This window comes from Canis lupus, chromosome 2 (assembly GCF_048164855.1).
Source record: "Canis lupus baileyi chromosome 2, mCanLup2.hap1, whole genome shotgun sequence".
NCBI classification, from domain to species: domain Eukaryota; kingdom Metazoa; phylum Chordata; class Mammalia; order Carnivora; family Canidae; genus Canis; species Canis lupus.
The window spans coordinates 53,293,503-53,308,461 of NC_132839.1; the positions used below are offsets into that span (position 1 = coordinate 53,293,503).

At 53.8% G+C, this 14,959-nt stretch overlaps 1 protein-coding gene across 1 annotated transcript; it reads left to right on the forward strand.

Annotated features, from left to right (window-relative positions):
* The first annotated feature begins 2,747 nt into the window (after positions 1-2,747).
* Positions 2,748-13,768, forward strand: ISG20 (interferon stimulated exonuclease gene 20). Its single transcript, XM_072799505.1, has 4 exons — positions 2,748-3,012; positions 3,235-3,486; positions 12,008-12,208; positions 13,534-13,768. Exons 2-4 carry the CDS (start codon positions 3,259-3,261, stop codon positions 13,618-13,620), a joined length of 516 nt encoding a protein of 171 aa, XP_072655606.1. The 5' UTR covers positions 2,748-3,012; positions 3,235-3,258; the 3' UTR covers positions 13,621-13,768.
* The last annotated feature ends 1,191 nt before the right edge of the window (positions 13,769-14,959 follow it).

The window sequence follows — 14,959 nt, forward strand, 5'->3', positions numbered from 1 at the left end:
GTACAGCTCAGTGATGGTAAGTATATTTCCATTGTACAGCCAATCTGTATGACAGAAATTTTCATCTTGCAAAACTAAAACTGCTCATTAAACACACTCCCCACACCCTCCTCCCTCCAGCCCCTGGCCACCACCATTCTACTTTCTGTTTCTATGAATTTGACTACCCCATGTAAGTAGAATCAAATAGTATTTGTCTTTGTGATGAGCTTATTTTGCTTAACATATGGTCCTCAAAGTTCATTCATGTTTAATATGTTAGAATTTCCTTCCCTTTTAAGACTGAATAATCATTTGGATGTATAGACCATATTTTGTTGGTCTGGTCAGTCCTCAACACTTGGGTTACTTCCCCCGCTTGTTTGAGAATAACACTGAAGGTAGGTGTGCGGTACCTTTGGAACTCCGCTTTTGGTTACCTTGGGTGTATACCCAGAAGTAAGATTGTTGGATCATACGGTGGTTCTGTTTGAAGTTTTTGAGGAACTGCCATACTGTGTTCCACAGTGGCTGCACCAATTTGCAGTCCCACCAACAGCCATGAGCTTACCCATTTCTCCACATTGTCACCCACACTTGTTATTTTGGGGTTTTTTTGTGTGCTTTTTTTTTTTTCAGGGGAGGGTCAGTATCCTAGTGGGTGTAGATACCTACGTCATTTTGGTTTTAATTTGCATTTCTCTAATGATTAGAGATTTTGAACATCTTTTTGCACGTTTATTGATATATAGTTCATTTTTCACTTTTTTTCTTTTTAAAAAGCAATTCCATTGTGATTTTACATGAACCACATGAAATTGCTGACATTTGACTGAAACACTTCTACCTCTCACAGAATTGAGAAATTCACATCTGTGCATTTTTGAGCACATGCACAGCTGAGACATGGTTGAATAGGAATTCAAAGGTCAAGGTGCTGGTAGGGATCGGTGCCTGACTCAGTTATGAATCACCCACTTGGCCTGTGCCCTGTGCTTGGTGCCACAAGGTGGCAGCCTCTGTACCTTGTATAGTCACAGGTGGGCCAACTGAAAGAGGGTGTGTCTTGTAAGGGCTGAGAGGTTTGCCCTGAGTGACTGACTTTCCTGCTGTCACCTGACCTGAGATTTGCAGGCTTGGTCTGGCCAATGGATGACACCAGGTAAACTGGAGAAGCATCCCCTCTGGGACCTCCTCCCCCTGGCTGGGGTCAGGGATTCCTCTCCTAGGCTTTCACAAGTGTCTGTATCTAACCTCAGAGCTCACAGTACCTGGGAAAAAAAATTCAACATGACCCAGGCATGGAAACTTTCAGGTTCTTGGAAACTGCATGGGCGTTGAAGTTTGCTTTTTTTTTTTTTTTGGACAACTGGAAATCACAGTGCAAGAGATTAGATTTGGAGAAAATAAATCTGTTGGGATTTGAAGGACAGCATGGAGGCAGGAAGACCTGGGAGCTGATGGACAGGTAGGGACTGAGCAAAGGGGAAATGCAGGGTCAGTGACCACGGAGTGGGCTCTGGACGCTGGGACAAAGAGGAGGAGACCTGAGGAACCAGCAGGGTGAAGGGGTGAGGTGCACCGGGTCCTATGGGGTTGTAGAAGCAGAAACCCCACCACTGGATCTTTAGGGGGTTACTTTTTCAATGCACATTGATGTAAAGTGACATGTTTTGCTTCATTCTCTCCCTAAATCAGGGTGATGATCCTTTGTGCATTTGAGAAACAAAAAAGTCCCCAGTCTGAATTCAACCAAAAGTTGCTCAATCAGGATGGGAACCAAAAATAATTTCATACTTCAAATTCGAGCCAATTCAATGGCGAACTTGAGCAATACCTTATTATTCAGACATATTTCAATACTTCGTTTTATTTTTGAGGTCTGTTACAGTCAGACATCACTGGGTGAAAATACCAGGGGCCTGGGGAAATTCCTTTCCAAGCCACAAATCTTGATGGCATCTGGGAGCAATCAGATCCCACTGCTCAAAGCTTACTCCTTGGGAATCTGGAGTAGGAGGCAAGAGTCTTGCTGCAGCATATGATGACGACTTCCTCTCAACTCAGTGGGCCACAGAGAGCCATAGAGGATTCTTGAGTAAGAGCATGGCAGGATCAAACCCAATTTTGAGGAGACTAGAATAGGGAAGGGGTGCTGTGGAGGATAGCTGATGGTGAGGAAAGATTTCAATTTCTGCCTTTTCCTCACTGAAAGCTGGTTCTGGTTTTGTCCCAGCCATAACTCATTCATCTAGTCAATAAGTATTGAATGCTGTCTACGTGTCAGGCACTGCTGTAAGAGGTCAGAGTTCGAGCCTGGGAGCTGGGTGTAGTCCCCAGGAAGTATGGCCAGGCTGGTGGGGCTACTTCCAGGCTTTCTTTCCTTGTCCTCCAAGAGTGTTAGCCCAGCTGGAAGCAGAGCCCGTTGAGGGCAGGCAGATGGTTGTTTCTGAAGCACCCCCAAAGCTCTGGAGACTCTAGGGGCTCCCTCTCAGCCTTCCTGGGTGGGGGTTGGGGCTAGCCCCAGGCTCAATGTCCCAAGAGCCAGCTCTCCCTTGCCCCCATAAGAGACCTCACTGAGTGTCAGGTGGGAAGTTGTGGGACATTCTGTGGCCTCCGGTGCCGGGGATGTTTATTCTCCCAGCAGATGGAGGGTGAGAAAGGGAAGGAAAGGTGTGGCCACCCACCCCATTCTCATCAGCCGCGTCATCTGAGATGGGGAGGGCTCCAAGCACCCAGGTAGGGGCAGGGGCAACGGTCAGATGGGTGGACGCGGAGCCTGCCTCCCGGGTCGGTGGTGACTCGGGTCACCGGGCTTCCCACCTGCCGGCAGCGCAAGGAGCTGGAGCAGCGCAGCCCACGTGCCCAGCCTCCCGCCTCTGACTTCGCCTGATAACAAACCAGAAACTGAACTGGGCCTGGGATTCCCGGCGTGAGGTCAGAGATGAGTCACCGCCCGGGGCCACTGCAGTAGCTAAGAGGCGTCGCCAGAGGGGCAGACGCGAGCAGAGGGCGCGGGCAGCCAGCAGGCAGGTGAGTGGGAGCCGCGGTGGTGGCCAGGGGAGGATGTGACAGGGGCCCGCGGGCTCCCCAGGCCCTGGGGCCGCGGGGCTCAGGAAGCGGGCGGGCGGCAGGAAGCCAGCTGTGCCTGCCTCCAGGCAGTGCTCCTGACAGGCAGGGCACTGGGTAGAGGCTGCCGGGTGGTGGCCCGAGTGGGCCCTGAGTGATGCTCCCGCCCCCGCCTGCCCTCTCCAGTGTGTCTCAGGGTCCTGATGAGACATGGCAAGTGGCACCGACGTGGTGGCCATTGACTGTGAGATGGTGGGCGTGGGGCCCAGTCGGAAGAGCGGCTTGGCCCGCTGCAGCCTCGTGGACCTCCACGGCACCGTGCTCTACGACAAGTTCATCCGGCCCGAGGGGGAGATCACTGACTACAGGACCCAGGTCAGCGGGATCACGCCTCGGCACATGGAGCAGGCCACGCCGTTCGCCGTGGCCAGGCTGGAGGTAAGTGGAGGGCTGTCTGCCAGCCAGGCTGGGCGGCGGGGAGGCTGCGGACCCCTGCGTGTCTGCACACACATGCACGCACATGCACACTTCCCGGGCACCTTCCCTAGGCGCCAGATCTGTGACCCATGACCCCAGCCACGACAGATCCCCTCCACCTCTGCGTGAAGGAGCACTCGGGCTTCGAGAACCCTATCAGGGTCTCCTTCAGATCCGAGAAGGCCTCCTGCCCTCAGACAGTCTTAGACTCACATCTGGGAGCAGCGTTCAGGGCGTCCGGTCCACCTTCCTGGGCTGCTCATGGGGAAACTGGGTTCTGCTTGATGTTCCCATGGGGGGATTCCTTCTCTACCCTGGGTTGGCCCCAGCAAGGAAATGAGGAAATGTGGTCTCACTGGCTGGGCCCTTGGCGGGGGCTCCCGGTCTTGGAAAATAGGCTGGAGTCCCTGGGCTGAGGGGAAGAGCTTGCACTCACACCCACCATGGACCTTCCGTCAGTTTGAGGTCGGTATGCGGCCCCAAGATCTCCCACCATCTTGCCTCACCTTGTGATAACTTTTTCAGGTCCCAGTTTCTGTTTCTATTTCTCTGAGTCACTAGATGGAAAGTAAACTCAACCCGTCTTGCACTAGCTTGAGTCACTTCTGGGAAGGTTTAGAAGGGCGAGTCAGCGCATTGGTTTCTAGGCTTGGGGGAAGTCCCAGAGGAACGCCGACTGGGGCTGGTCCCCACTGCACGCCCCACACGTGTGCCAGGCTCCACACTCGGGATAAACATCAAACATAACAATAGCTCCCGTTTCCTGAGCAATGGCCGGACCTCCTTCACGCCTCATGGGACAGCCCTCCAGGATGGTTTTCAGGAGCTGTAAACTCAGAGTTAGAGGGCCAGTCTTGAACCCTGGCTGCTGACATAGCAGCTCAGTTACCCTGGGCGAGTTCCTTGGGCAGCCTCTCCGTGTACCCAGCTTCCTGCACCTGTAAAAGATTACTGGGTATAATAATAGCAGCGACTTCATAGGATTGTTGTGAGGATTGAGAACGTGCCTAGAGAGAGTGCCTGTGTAAGGACTCCAGAAACGTCAGCTGATACGATCGTCTGTTATCCCCATATTAGAGATGTGGAAACTGAGACCCCCTTGAACCAAGTGTATTGGTTTGCTAGGGCCACCACAGCAAAGTACCATGGCCTGGGGCCTCAAACAACAGAAATGTATTGTCCCATCATCCTGGAGGGTGGAAGTCAGAGCTCAAGGTGTAAGCAGGGTTGCTTCCTTCTGAGGCCCTGCGGGAGAATCCATGCTGCGTCTCTCTCCCAGCTTCTGGGGGCTGGCTGGCAGTCTTCTGTTTCTTGGCTTGTAGAAGCATCACCCCAATCTCTGCCTTCAGTCCGTGTGGTGTTCTCCTGGTGTGCACATTCTGTGGCCCCCTCTTGCCCATTTATAAGGACACCGATCATATTGTATCAGGGTCCACCCTGATGGCCTCTGCTGATTACATCTGCAATGACCCTATTTCCAAATAAGTCACATTTTCAGGGACTGGGAGTGAGGATTTCAACATATGAATGGAGGTGGCAGAGGGCAGGGAGGGTGGGAGGACACAATTCAACCCATTAACACTAAGTGACTCCCAAAGGTCCAGATAACTAGAGGGGTCAGGACTCAGAAGTCAGGCTCATGCCTCAAGGGCTGTGTGTCCAGTAGGGGGCTGCCAAGCTGCATGTGGCTATGAGCCCCCAAAAGTGGCTGGTCTGAACCGTGATGTGCTGTAAGTATAAAATGTGCATGGGATTTCAGAGATTTGTTTTGCTTTGCTTGTTTGTTTTATTTATTCATGAGAGACACAGAGAGAGGCAGAGAGATAGGCAGAGGGAGAAGCAGGCTCCCTGCAGGGAGCACGATGTGGGACTCGATCCCAGGACCTGAGCCGAAGGCAGACGCTCAACCACTGAGCCACCCAGACGTCCCAATTTCAGAGATTTGTATCAAAAAATTCATAAGAGGTCTCAATAATCTTTTATATCAATTACATGTTACAATTATAGTATTTGACAATATTAGGTTAAATAAAACATTCAAACTAATTTCACCTATTTTTACCTTTTTCAATATGGTGATCAGATGATTTAAAATTACATATGTGGCTCACAATATATGTCTACTGGACAATGCTGTTCTATAGGGACTATGAGGAGGCCAGGAGCCCAGAGCCGGGGGTACAGTAATCAGTTAGGGTCTAGAAAGACTCCATGAGACTGGTGGTTTTCGAAGGGGTGGGAGGAGTCCATGTCTGCAACCCAGTGGGCCACAGAGAGCCATGGGAGATCCTTGAGCAAGAGGATAGCAGGATCGAACCCAAGTTTTGAGAAGACTAGAATTGGGCGGGGGGGGGGGGGGTGCTGTGGAGGATAGATGGTAGTGAGGAAAGAAATATCAATAGGGAGTGAGTCAGAGCCCCTGGGGAGCCATCAGCAGGGGCAGAGAATGCTAGGATGGAGGTGGTCAAAGGGGTTGGGTGTTCAGGTGTCAACGGGAGGCCCAGGGACATGGCAGGAGCTCCTCACACTCAGATCCCCACTGAGCAGTCAGCTGGACTACATGTGCCCGTCCTTCCTCCTTGTCTCCGCAGTCCCTCCCCGCCCCCCGTCCCTGGCAGAGTGGCAGGAAGGGCAGGAGAGCCCAGAGCATGCCTTGGAGCCCTGGCCTGGGCACTGGGATGCCTAGGCGCCCATCCAGATTTGGTGCAGAATGCTTTGTATCTCAGGCGGAGGTCGTGCTAGGCCTGATGCTTCAGGTGTGTCACTCGGAGCCCTGCCCCGAGTAGGCACTGAGCAGCCATTCAAAGGGCGAACCAAGAATCTACAGACTGGCCAGACCATTGAACCACATCTGGGGGTTTACATTTCCTGCTCCGTCACTCACTGGTTTGTGTGACCTTTGGCAAGTTATCAAACCTTTCTGAACCTGTTTGTCAGTGACAGGGAGTGCTAATGCCTCCTCCCTGGCCTCATGTACACTGGATTCAGTGATGTGGCCTGTCGCACTAAGCACAGTGCCCGGCCCATGGCTGACGGTCACCAACTGTGCCCGTGGAGGAAGGAGGGCGCACACCCAGATTATACGTCTGAGTCCCCTTTCTGACCTCCCTTGAGAACTGTGGTCTTAGGTCTGGCTCTCCTTTTCTGCCTAACAGCAGGTATGCTGGCCGTCAATCTCTCCTACCCCAGTGGCAGACAGGCTTTCCCCGGCCTGGCTGGGATCACAGCCTCCCCATTCCACTGTTCAAGTATCTCTCGTGGCTCCCTGTTGGCCAAGGTCACCAGCACAATGCTCACGGACCTCCAAACCCTACCGGCCTGCCTTTGCTGCCTTCCCTCACAGCTCAGCCATCATCCAGCCTGTGCTTCTGCCACACCCCTACTCTCCCCCGGCCCCCAACCCTGCCCCTACATCTGACAGCATCCTTGCAGGCCCAGGCCAGAGGAGTCCTTCCTGATGCTTCCCTGCCCTGTCCCCCATCCCCGCCTCCCTGCATGGGGGCCCGCAGTGGGGGCCTCTTGTTTTCCTTGCAGTGGCTCTTGGACTTTAATGCTTGCCTGTCCACACATGGCCTGCCTGGTTCCACGTTCCTCTGATGTATTTTATTCTGCCCCCAGACGGGATGGTATACTTTGTGCACAGAAGGTACCCTGAGAATGTTTGTGGGGTTGCAGTTGAACTGATTTTCACAAAATACAGGAGCTCTGGTAGCTGCGTGGAACAAAACTGCCTCTGGCCTCATGCTGGCCTTTGCTGTCAAGACACAGTGATACACACATAGCTCAGGAAAGGGGGGGAGGTGCAAGCACACAGTCTTTAGACTTGCATGGACGTGGGTCTCTGTCCTCTGGCTTGTTGCTAAACTGCTCTGGGCCCTTCAGTAGGAGCATCTGTGACATGCAGGGTGAAGCAGCTCAGGTGTCTATATCCGGCACCACATCCTGGCACTGTTCTGAGGACTTTCCATGCACCTCTGCCTTTGGTCCCCACAACAACCTTGCCATAGGGCACTGAGATTGTGCACGGGATCCCACCACTCCCTTATTTCTTCTTTACTTTTATTTTTTGTAAAGTGGTTACATTACTTATATATGGAAAGTTACCGCCTGTTATCTTCTGAAACCTCTAGGTCTGACCATCATCTAGAGCCGCAGTTCCCAATGTGAAGTGGTTTTGCTCCCCAAGGGACATTTAGCAATATCTGGAGACATTTATGGTTGTCATAAGTGGGGCAAGGGGCCTGCTACTGACATCCAGTGGGGAGAGTACTGTGATGGTGCTAAACCATCCTATAATGCTCGGGACTGCCCCTGCCCTGGCCACACACACACTGAAGAAGTATCGGCAGTGCTGAAATTGAGAAACTGGTCTATAGAGCCCCACAAATCAGGGTGTCAGTGTGGGAGAGAACCCATGAGGAGACTGAAGTCCAGAGAGGGGCAGCAACTTATTTAAGGACACACAGCAAGCTGTAACACAATTCAGTGTTCAGATATGGGGCTCTCACCTGGTGGTGAATGCTGGTTTTTTGGGTTTTGTTTTTTTCTTTCCTAACAGTAATTTTTAATAGCTTGTAGTTTATTTTTGTAAGTTAATGCTCTTTTAATGTTAACCCAGTATGCCAAATAGCATTTACCCATGACCAGGACCAGGGACCCATAATTACATTTTTAGTTGGCAAACAAACTAGCTGAACCCCATGAAGCTTCTTGGTTTAGGAGGGAAATGCAGACAGAAGGGAGGCCGCAGTAGCCTCCTGCAGCTGTTTCCAATACAGCCGCCTTGCCTGGGCCAAGTGCCCTGTTGGGGCCCTGCCACTGGGCGGGTGTTTCTGGGCCCAGATGAAAGAGGATGACTTCACCATCCAGGATACCCCAAGCATACGCAGCCTTGTGGGATGCGGTCACACGCTGGGTGGGGGCACCTGCAGAGCAGGGCACGGGACAGGAGGGAAGAGGGGACTGGGCCACTCTTAAGGGTGACAGTGGGGCCCGGCCCTCTGGATTTTTAACAAGGGCCCCAGGTGATTTTCCTGATCAGGCTCAGCTGGGGAATACCTGGAAGGAGCGTGGGTATGCAGCAGAAGGACACTACAGGCCCTGCTCCTGCCTGCCATGTGACGTGGGCACATGCCACTCTGCACCCTCCTTTCCTTGTTGGTAAGATGGTGTGATCATCCCGGCCTCACAGGTGCCACATCCTGCTTCAGGAAGGCTTCACTGAGAGCTGACCCGTGCCCAGCACTGTCCTCAGCTCCGACAGTAGTAACGCTGAACTAGAACCAGGTTCTTGGTGGCGGGGGGGGGGGGGGGGGGGGTAACCATGACAACTACAAAGACAGTGGCAGGGGCGGGCAGATCCGGACACCTCACTGCAGCTCTCAAGTCACCAGCCGTGTCACCTGGACAAGCCTCTCAACCCCTCTGACCCCCAAGCCCCTCTTCTGTGGCATGGGAATCAGAATACTCTGTGTCAAGAGGTTCCTGGGGGAGGAAAGTCCCTGGCCCATCACTGGCGGGTAGAGCAGACGGGTGAACGTCCCTTCTCTTCCTCACTCAACTCTCTCCAGGAATTTGAGACACTCCCTCCACCCCCCTTCCTGTGCTGTACACACCTGCTTCCCCACGCTGACTCAGGGCAGGTCCCGCCAGCTGGTGCCTTCTCCCTGTCCCCGGGCTCCAGCAGGCCCCCCCACTTCCCTCCCTAGCCCTGCCTCAGAAAGTCAGCAGAGCCCTGGCTGCTGAGGGACCCCTGGAGCCTCAGCTCTCCAGGCCTTGACCTTACAGGTGGGAAAACAGGAGCCTAGACATGGTCTTTAACCTCTCGGAGAGCGCACAGCAAATGCTGGCTGTCTCTCCCTGCCCAGAGCCCAGCATCTTTGGTCTGAAAAGTTGCCAGCATCTCTCTTTCTCTGCCAAATAGTCTTCTCTTTTCCCTGCTTCCTGTTCCTTCTGCTTGTCGACCCCTCGTATTTCATTTGTGTCATCATGGGTCCCATGGGGATTCCCGTAGTGACCTCCCCGCTTGCCTCCTGGGACCTGCGGGCTCAGGAAGTGATGAAGTTCCCAGGAATGTGCCTCACAGTGACTCAATCCTCTTGTGCCTGGGACCTGTGGCTGTCGTGGCTGCCGCTTCTGGGATGGCAGACAGTCCCTCAGGGCTTTGTGTGAACTGGGCCTGAGCCAGCTCCCTGTCGGTCAGGGAAAACAGGCCAGATTGTTCAGGAACTTAAAAGATATCAGCAAAAAAAGGCACATGACCCATGGCCGCCCAGCATGGCCCTGGACCTGGTGCATGCTGCCCTTCCCCCAGGTGCCAGCAGGTGCACTTTTCTCCACACAGAGGACTGGAGCTGCTGCCCAGGGCGTGTACCCTCACCACTCACGTGACCCCTAGATCTGCAGCATCAGCGCCAGCTATAGAAATTCGAAGTTCAGAATCCCCAATTTCTGGGGCTTCTCCAGGTGATGCCTTGGCCCAAGTGGGAGCAGCCCTGGTGTCCGTCCGACAAGCACAGCTTCAGTCCTCAAGCGAGCCTCCCCAGTCCCTAGGCTGACTGTGGGCTCTGTTCAGCAGTGGCCCCGATGAAACCATGGAACACTGTAGGGAGTGACGGGCAGGCTGGTGACATTGCCTGTTGCCTGTAGATGGACAGACCCTGCTACCACCAATGTGATCATGATGTGGCAAGTCACCTTGTGTCTCTGAGCCTTGGCTTCTTCTTCTGTAGAGTGGCCACAGTGATCCTGTGATCGCCAAGGGAGAGCATATAATGCCCCATGTGATGTCCCAGGAGGCCACTAGAAGTAGAAGCAGGGCATGGGAGGGTATTTGCCATGTAAGTAGTCTCCTTGCTCAGGCATAGAAGCTACTGGAGACCCGTCCAAGGGGAGGCCTGAGCCCCAAGCTGCCCCTCCAGCTGGGGCCTGATACAGCTCCCCCCTAGTTCCCTCTCCCATTCTCTCCAATGGCAGCCAAGGTAAAGAAAAAGGAGTGGCCCATGTGGCCTGAGGTAGGAGGTTGTCCACAGGACCACCTTGGAGACGGAGTCAGGAGGGAGGCAAGATGGCAGGCCTGGGCACTTGAGAGGGGACTTTAGGGGTTGCTCCTCAAAGCTCAGCGGCTTGGCTGGCAGAGGCCTGGAGCAGGCCTGCTCTAAGTGTGGCGGTGACAAGCAGCCTGCTGGCTTTGAAGGCTGGCTCTGCCACTAACTCACTAACTAGCTATGTCACGGCCCCGGTTATCTAATGGTGCTTAGCAAATCACCTCTAAACATAGTGCTTTAAACAATGTCAATATTTACTTTGCTCATGCATCTGCAATCTGGACAGGGCTCGGCAGATGGGGCCAGCTGGTCGGCTGAAGCGTCCCGCAGGCCCGGAGCTGGGATCACCGGGAGGTTCGTCAGCCCACCTGGCCAGTGGCTGGCCCTGGGGCCCTCAGGCCCAGCTCTCTACCTCCGTGTGTCTTTCCAGCAGGGTGGCTTCGGGGGACCTGGGAGCTGCTGGGGTGCTGGCCACATAGGCTGACCTATAGTCATTGGAGGCGAGGGGGCTTGAGCTTCATCTTTGGAGAGAGGAGCTGCCAAGGAATCTGAGAACTTGCTTTAAAATCCGCAAATTATTTCACTTTCTCGGTGCTTCGGTTTTTCCCAGCTGCAAAATTTCAATTAAATACAGGCCTCTCTCATCGCTGCCTTGGCTTCCTATGGCTGCTGTAACAACACCATAAACTGAGTGGTCCAAAGCCCCACAGGTGTGTTGAGTTGCGCGGTTCCACAGTTCAAAGTCTGGCACGGGTCTCGGGGCTGGAATCAAGGTGTAGGCAGGGCTGTGTTCCCTTCTGATAGCTCTGTGGGAGAGTGCGCTTCCTGGCCTTACCAATCTGTAGAGCCCCCTTCCTCCCTCTTCAAGACCAGCAGCTGCATGTCAGGTCCTCAGGGCAAACCACTGACCTCCATACAGAAGAGCCGTTGCCATATGTTGGGTGCACGCAGGTGATGGCGGTGATGGCCCTGTTGGGAGGTCCTCTTCAGCCTGAAGCTTGTATGCAACTGTAACTTTCCTCTGCCAAGCAATGGGTTCACAGAGTCTGGGATTAGGGCATGGGCATCTTTCGGAGGTCATTATTCTGCCTGCCACAGTGGGCTTGTTGAAAAGATTAGAGGATATAAAGTATGTGACGTACTTAGGTGAGTGCCTGGCACAGGGGACATGCTTAGTAGGGGCCATAGCTATCACATGGGGAAGCCACTGAAGGAGTCATCAGGACATGCCTTTAGCATGGACCCAAACCATTGAGTGAGAGGAGAGGCCTGGTCCAGTCTTCTCATTTTATAGATGATAGGTTTGAAGCCCAGAGAGGGAGGTCAGATTGCTGAAAGTCACACAGCACGTCGAGGAGGGGCTGTTTCCTGTCAGTAGCCCCAGACCCGTCCGGAGGACCCTGCGTGATGTGTGTGCTGCGTGTCTCCCTGGCCAGATCCTGCAGCTCCTGGAAGGCAAGCTGGTGGTGGGTCACGACCTGAAGCATGACTTCCAGGCCCTGAAAGAGAACATGAGCAACTATGCCATCTATGACACATCCACCGACAGGCTGCTGTGGCGGGAAGCCAACCTACAGAACTGCAGGCGCGTCTCTCTCCGGGTGCTCAGTGAGCGCCTCCTTGGGCGGCGCATCCAGGTGAGCATCCCCCTGACTTCCCACCAGGGTGCCAATGTCTTCCAGTGGTCCAGAACCAACATGCGGCCCCAAAGATGCTCTGTCTCCCCCACAGTCATGAGAGGCTGTATGCTTGCCAGCAAGGAGGGGTCCTGGCTTCAGGCTCCCTGGGCACCAGGCCCCAGGCCAGGACCAGAGTACGGTGGTTTATTCAAGAGGAGACCCTGGGACACACGGTAGAGCGAGGATAAGAGGCAGTGAAGGGAAACCACCCAAGAAAGTTTTCATTTGTTTTTAAACTCAAGCCATAACTTGAGATATGGGGATAACTGAGGTTTAATTCCACTGCGGGCCTCTGGGCAATCCCACAGAGCTCCGATGCATGCAGGGAGCAGAGGTATTGACACACATCCCGTCAGGCATGGCTGCTGCTGCTGCTGCCCATTCCTCAGCACTCGAAGTCTCTGGCAAGCCCCAGGCAAAGGCGCATGGGCACTGGTGCTTGGGAGATCACTGAGGTGGCAGGGCCGAGGGAGGTGGGCCACACCCTAGCAGGAGCAGCTCCACGTGAAGGCCTCCCCTGTCAACAGATATTTATCAACACCTACTCTGGGCCCGGTTGGATGAGATGCTGGATCTCCAGGACTGGGCCCTGTGCTTGAGCAACTCTAGGTTGCAGGGAGGGCAGCCCATTAGCCCAAAGACATGAAGGATATATGGCAGGTTTGCACATGTCCAAAAGGTGAGCCTTAGAAGGGGAGACCTTCCAAGGAGACCTTCCTGAGACCTTGAGGAGAGCAGAGCAGGAGCCCCAGCCTGAGGTGTGAGGCACTGCTTGTCTAGGTGACCCGGAATTGTGTGGGTCTCAGGGAATGGGCCTGAACTGGGGCCCCTCCATCAGCCTGGTGGACACAGGACCAAGGACACAATGGTTAGCATGTGGGTTCACTGAAGTGCTGAGCAAGTGGCACTTTAGAAACATCATTTTGACATATTTTTTTTTATATTTGCCTGGTGCCCTGGAGCTCCCTATGTGTCTGACAGCAAGTCTGCAGCACCCCCTTCCCTGCGCCGGATGATAAGCACCTTGAGGGCATAGCCTGGTTCTCTGGAAGCTGGAAGGTGGATACCTGGCCATGCCTGGGCCTTGTGTCCTAGCTCAGGGGCCAACAGGTAGAAGCCAGGCCTGCTCCCGCCACCTGCTGAGTCCACGGTGTCCGAAGCCTGGGGAGACTTACCCACCTCAGGGCCTTGGAAACCGGGGTGTGAGTAGGGGAAGGCCCCGATCACACGGGGTCTCTGCATTCAGCCCACCCCAATACCCCCCTCTGTACATGTGTCTACAGAACAGCCGCTTTGGGCACAGCTCGGTGGAAGACGCCAAGGCAGCGATGGAGCTTTACCGACTCTCCCGGCGAATTCGAGCCCGCTGAGGGCTGCCCACCTGGTGCTCCAGGACAGGAGCTCCCTTCGGCCCCTTCCACAGGAACTTCCCCATGGTCTTGGCCTCTTCAAGACAACAACTCCCTTGCTTTTGGGAAATGCATATTTTGTGGTAAAATAGCTATTTTTTCTACTCCATCACTGGTTGCTCCTCTTGCCTTTCTCTGAGCTGGATAAGGGTGATGGGCCCCAGTCTGTGTGATGCTTAGAGGACAATGAAGACTGAGCTGGAATGGGGGCCATTTCCTCAATAATGAATTCTGTGCATCCAAGAAGACACTGGAGGGATCTGGGTGGCATGCAACTAAACCCTTGCCTCTGCCTCCTTTTTCCTGTTGCACTGATGCTCAGGGGAGTGACACCTGGCTCAGAGGTCCCTGTGTGCCATCTTGAAATGGGTGCCACGGCACTGGTGAGCTCTGAAGCCAAGGTGTAAACAATGTGGCCTGAGAATTCAGCAAGTCATCCCTCCTCTTGTAAAATGGGGAAGCAAAGCGAGTGGATTTTGAAATCAGAATTAGGTTAGAGTCCTAGTTCTTTTTTTTTTTTAATTTTTTTTTATTCATTTATTTATGATAGTCACAGAGAGAGAGAGAGAGAGGTGCAGAGACACAGGCAGAGGGAGAAGTAGGCTCCATGCACCGGGAGCCCGACGTGGGATTCGATCCCGGGTCTCCAGGATCGCGCCCTGGGCCAAAGGCAGGCGCCAAACCGCTGCGCCACCCAGGGATCCCTAGAGTCCTAGTTCTGCCATTTAGTAGCTAGAGTGAGTTACTTAGCCTCTCTATGCCTCAGTGTCTCCATCTGTAAAATGGGGAATTCTAACAGTCCACAGGGTTCTTGTGAGATGTTGCATACAAAGCCCCCAGCACCATGCCTGTCAGAGCTTAGGTACCCAGGAAATGTCAGTAACGGGCAGTTATTGTTTGCATCACTCACTGGTCTAGGAGAACCCCGGGGAGAGCAGCTGCATTCCGACATGGAACCCAGCCCTCTGAAGGAAGGGCATGCACAGCATGTGGGGAGAAGGGTCCACATCAGAGCAGTGACTGCTCGTTAGAAGCAGCTGCAGAGCTGTTATTGTAATAAGTTGCCCAGGTGCCTTGTAACCTGTGTGTGGGGAGGTGGGGGGGGGCAGGTAATTCTGATGCCCAGGACATTTGAATCACCTGAGATGCCTTTTAAGCTACTCCAGGCCCTAAGCACAGTGTTCTCACACTGGAGCATCAACATCACCTGGACAGTCTGGACCCCACCCCCAGAATTTCCAATGTAGCAGGTAGGGGGTGGGGGATAGAGTCCCAGAATCTGCATTTCTCACAAGTTCCC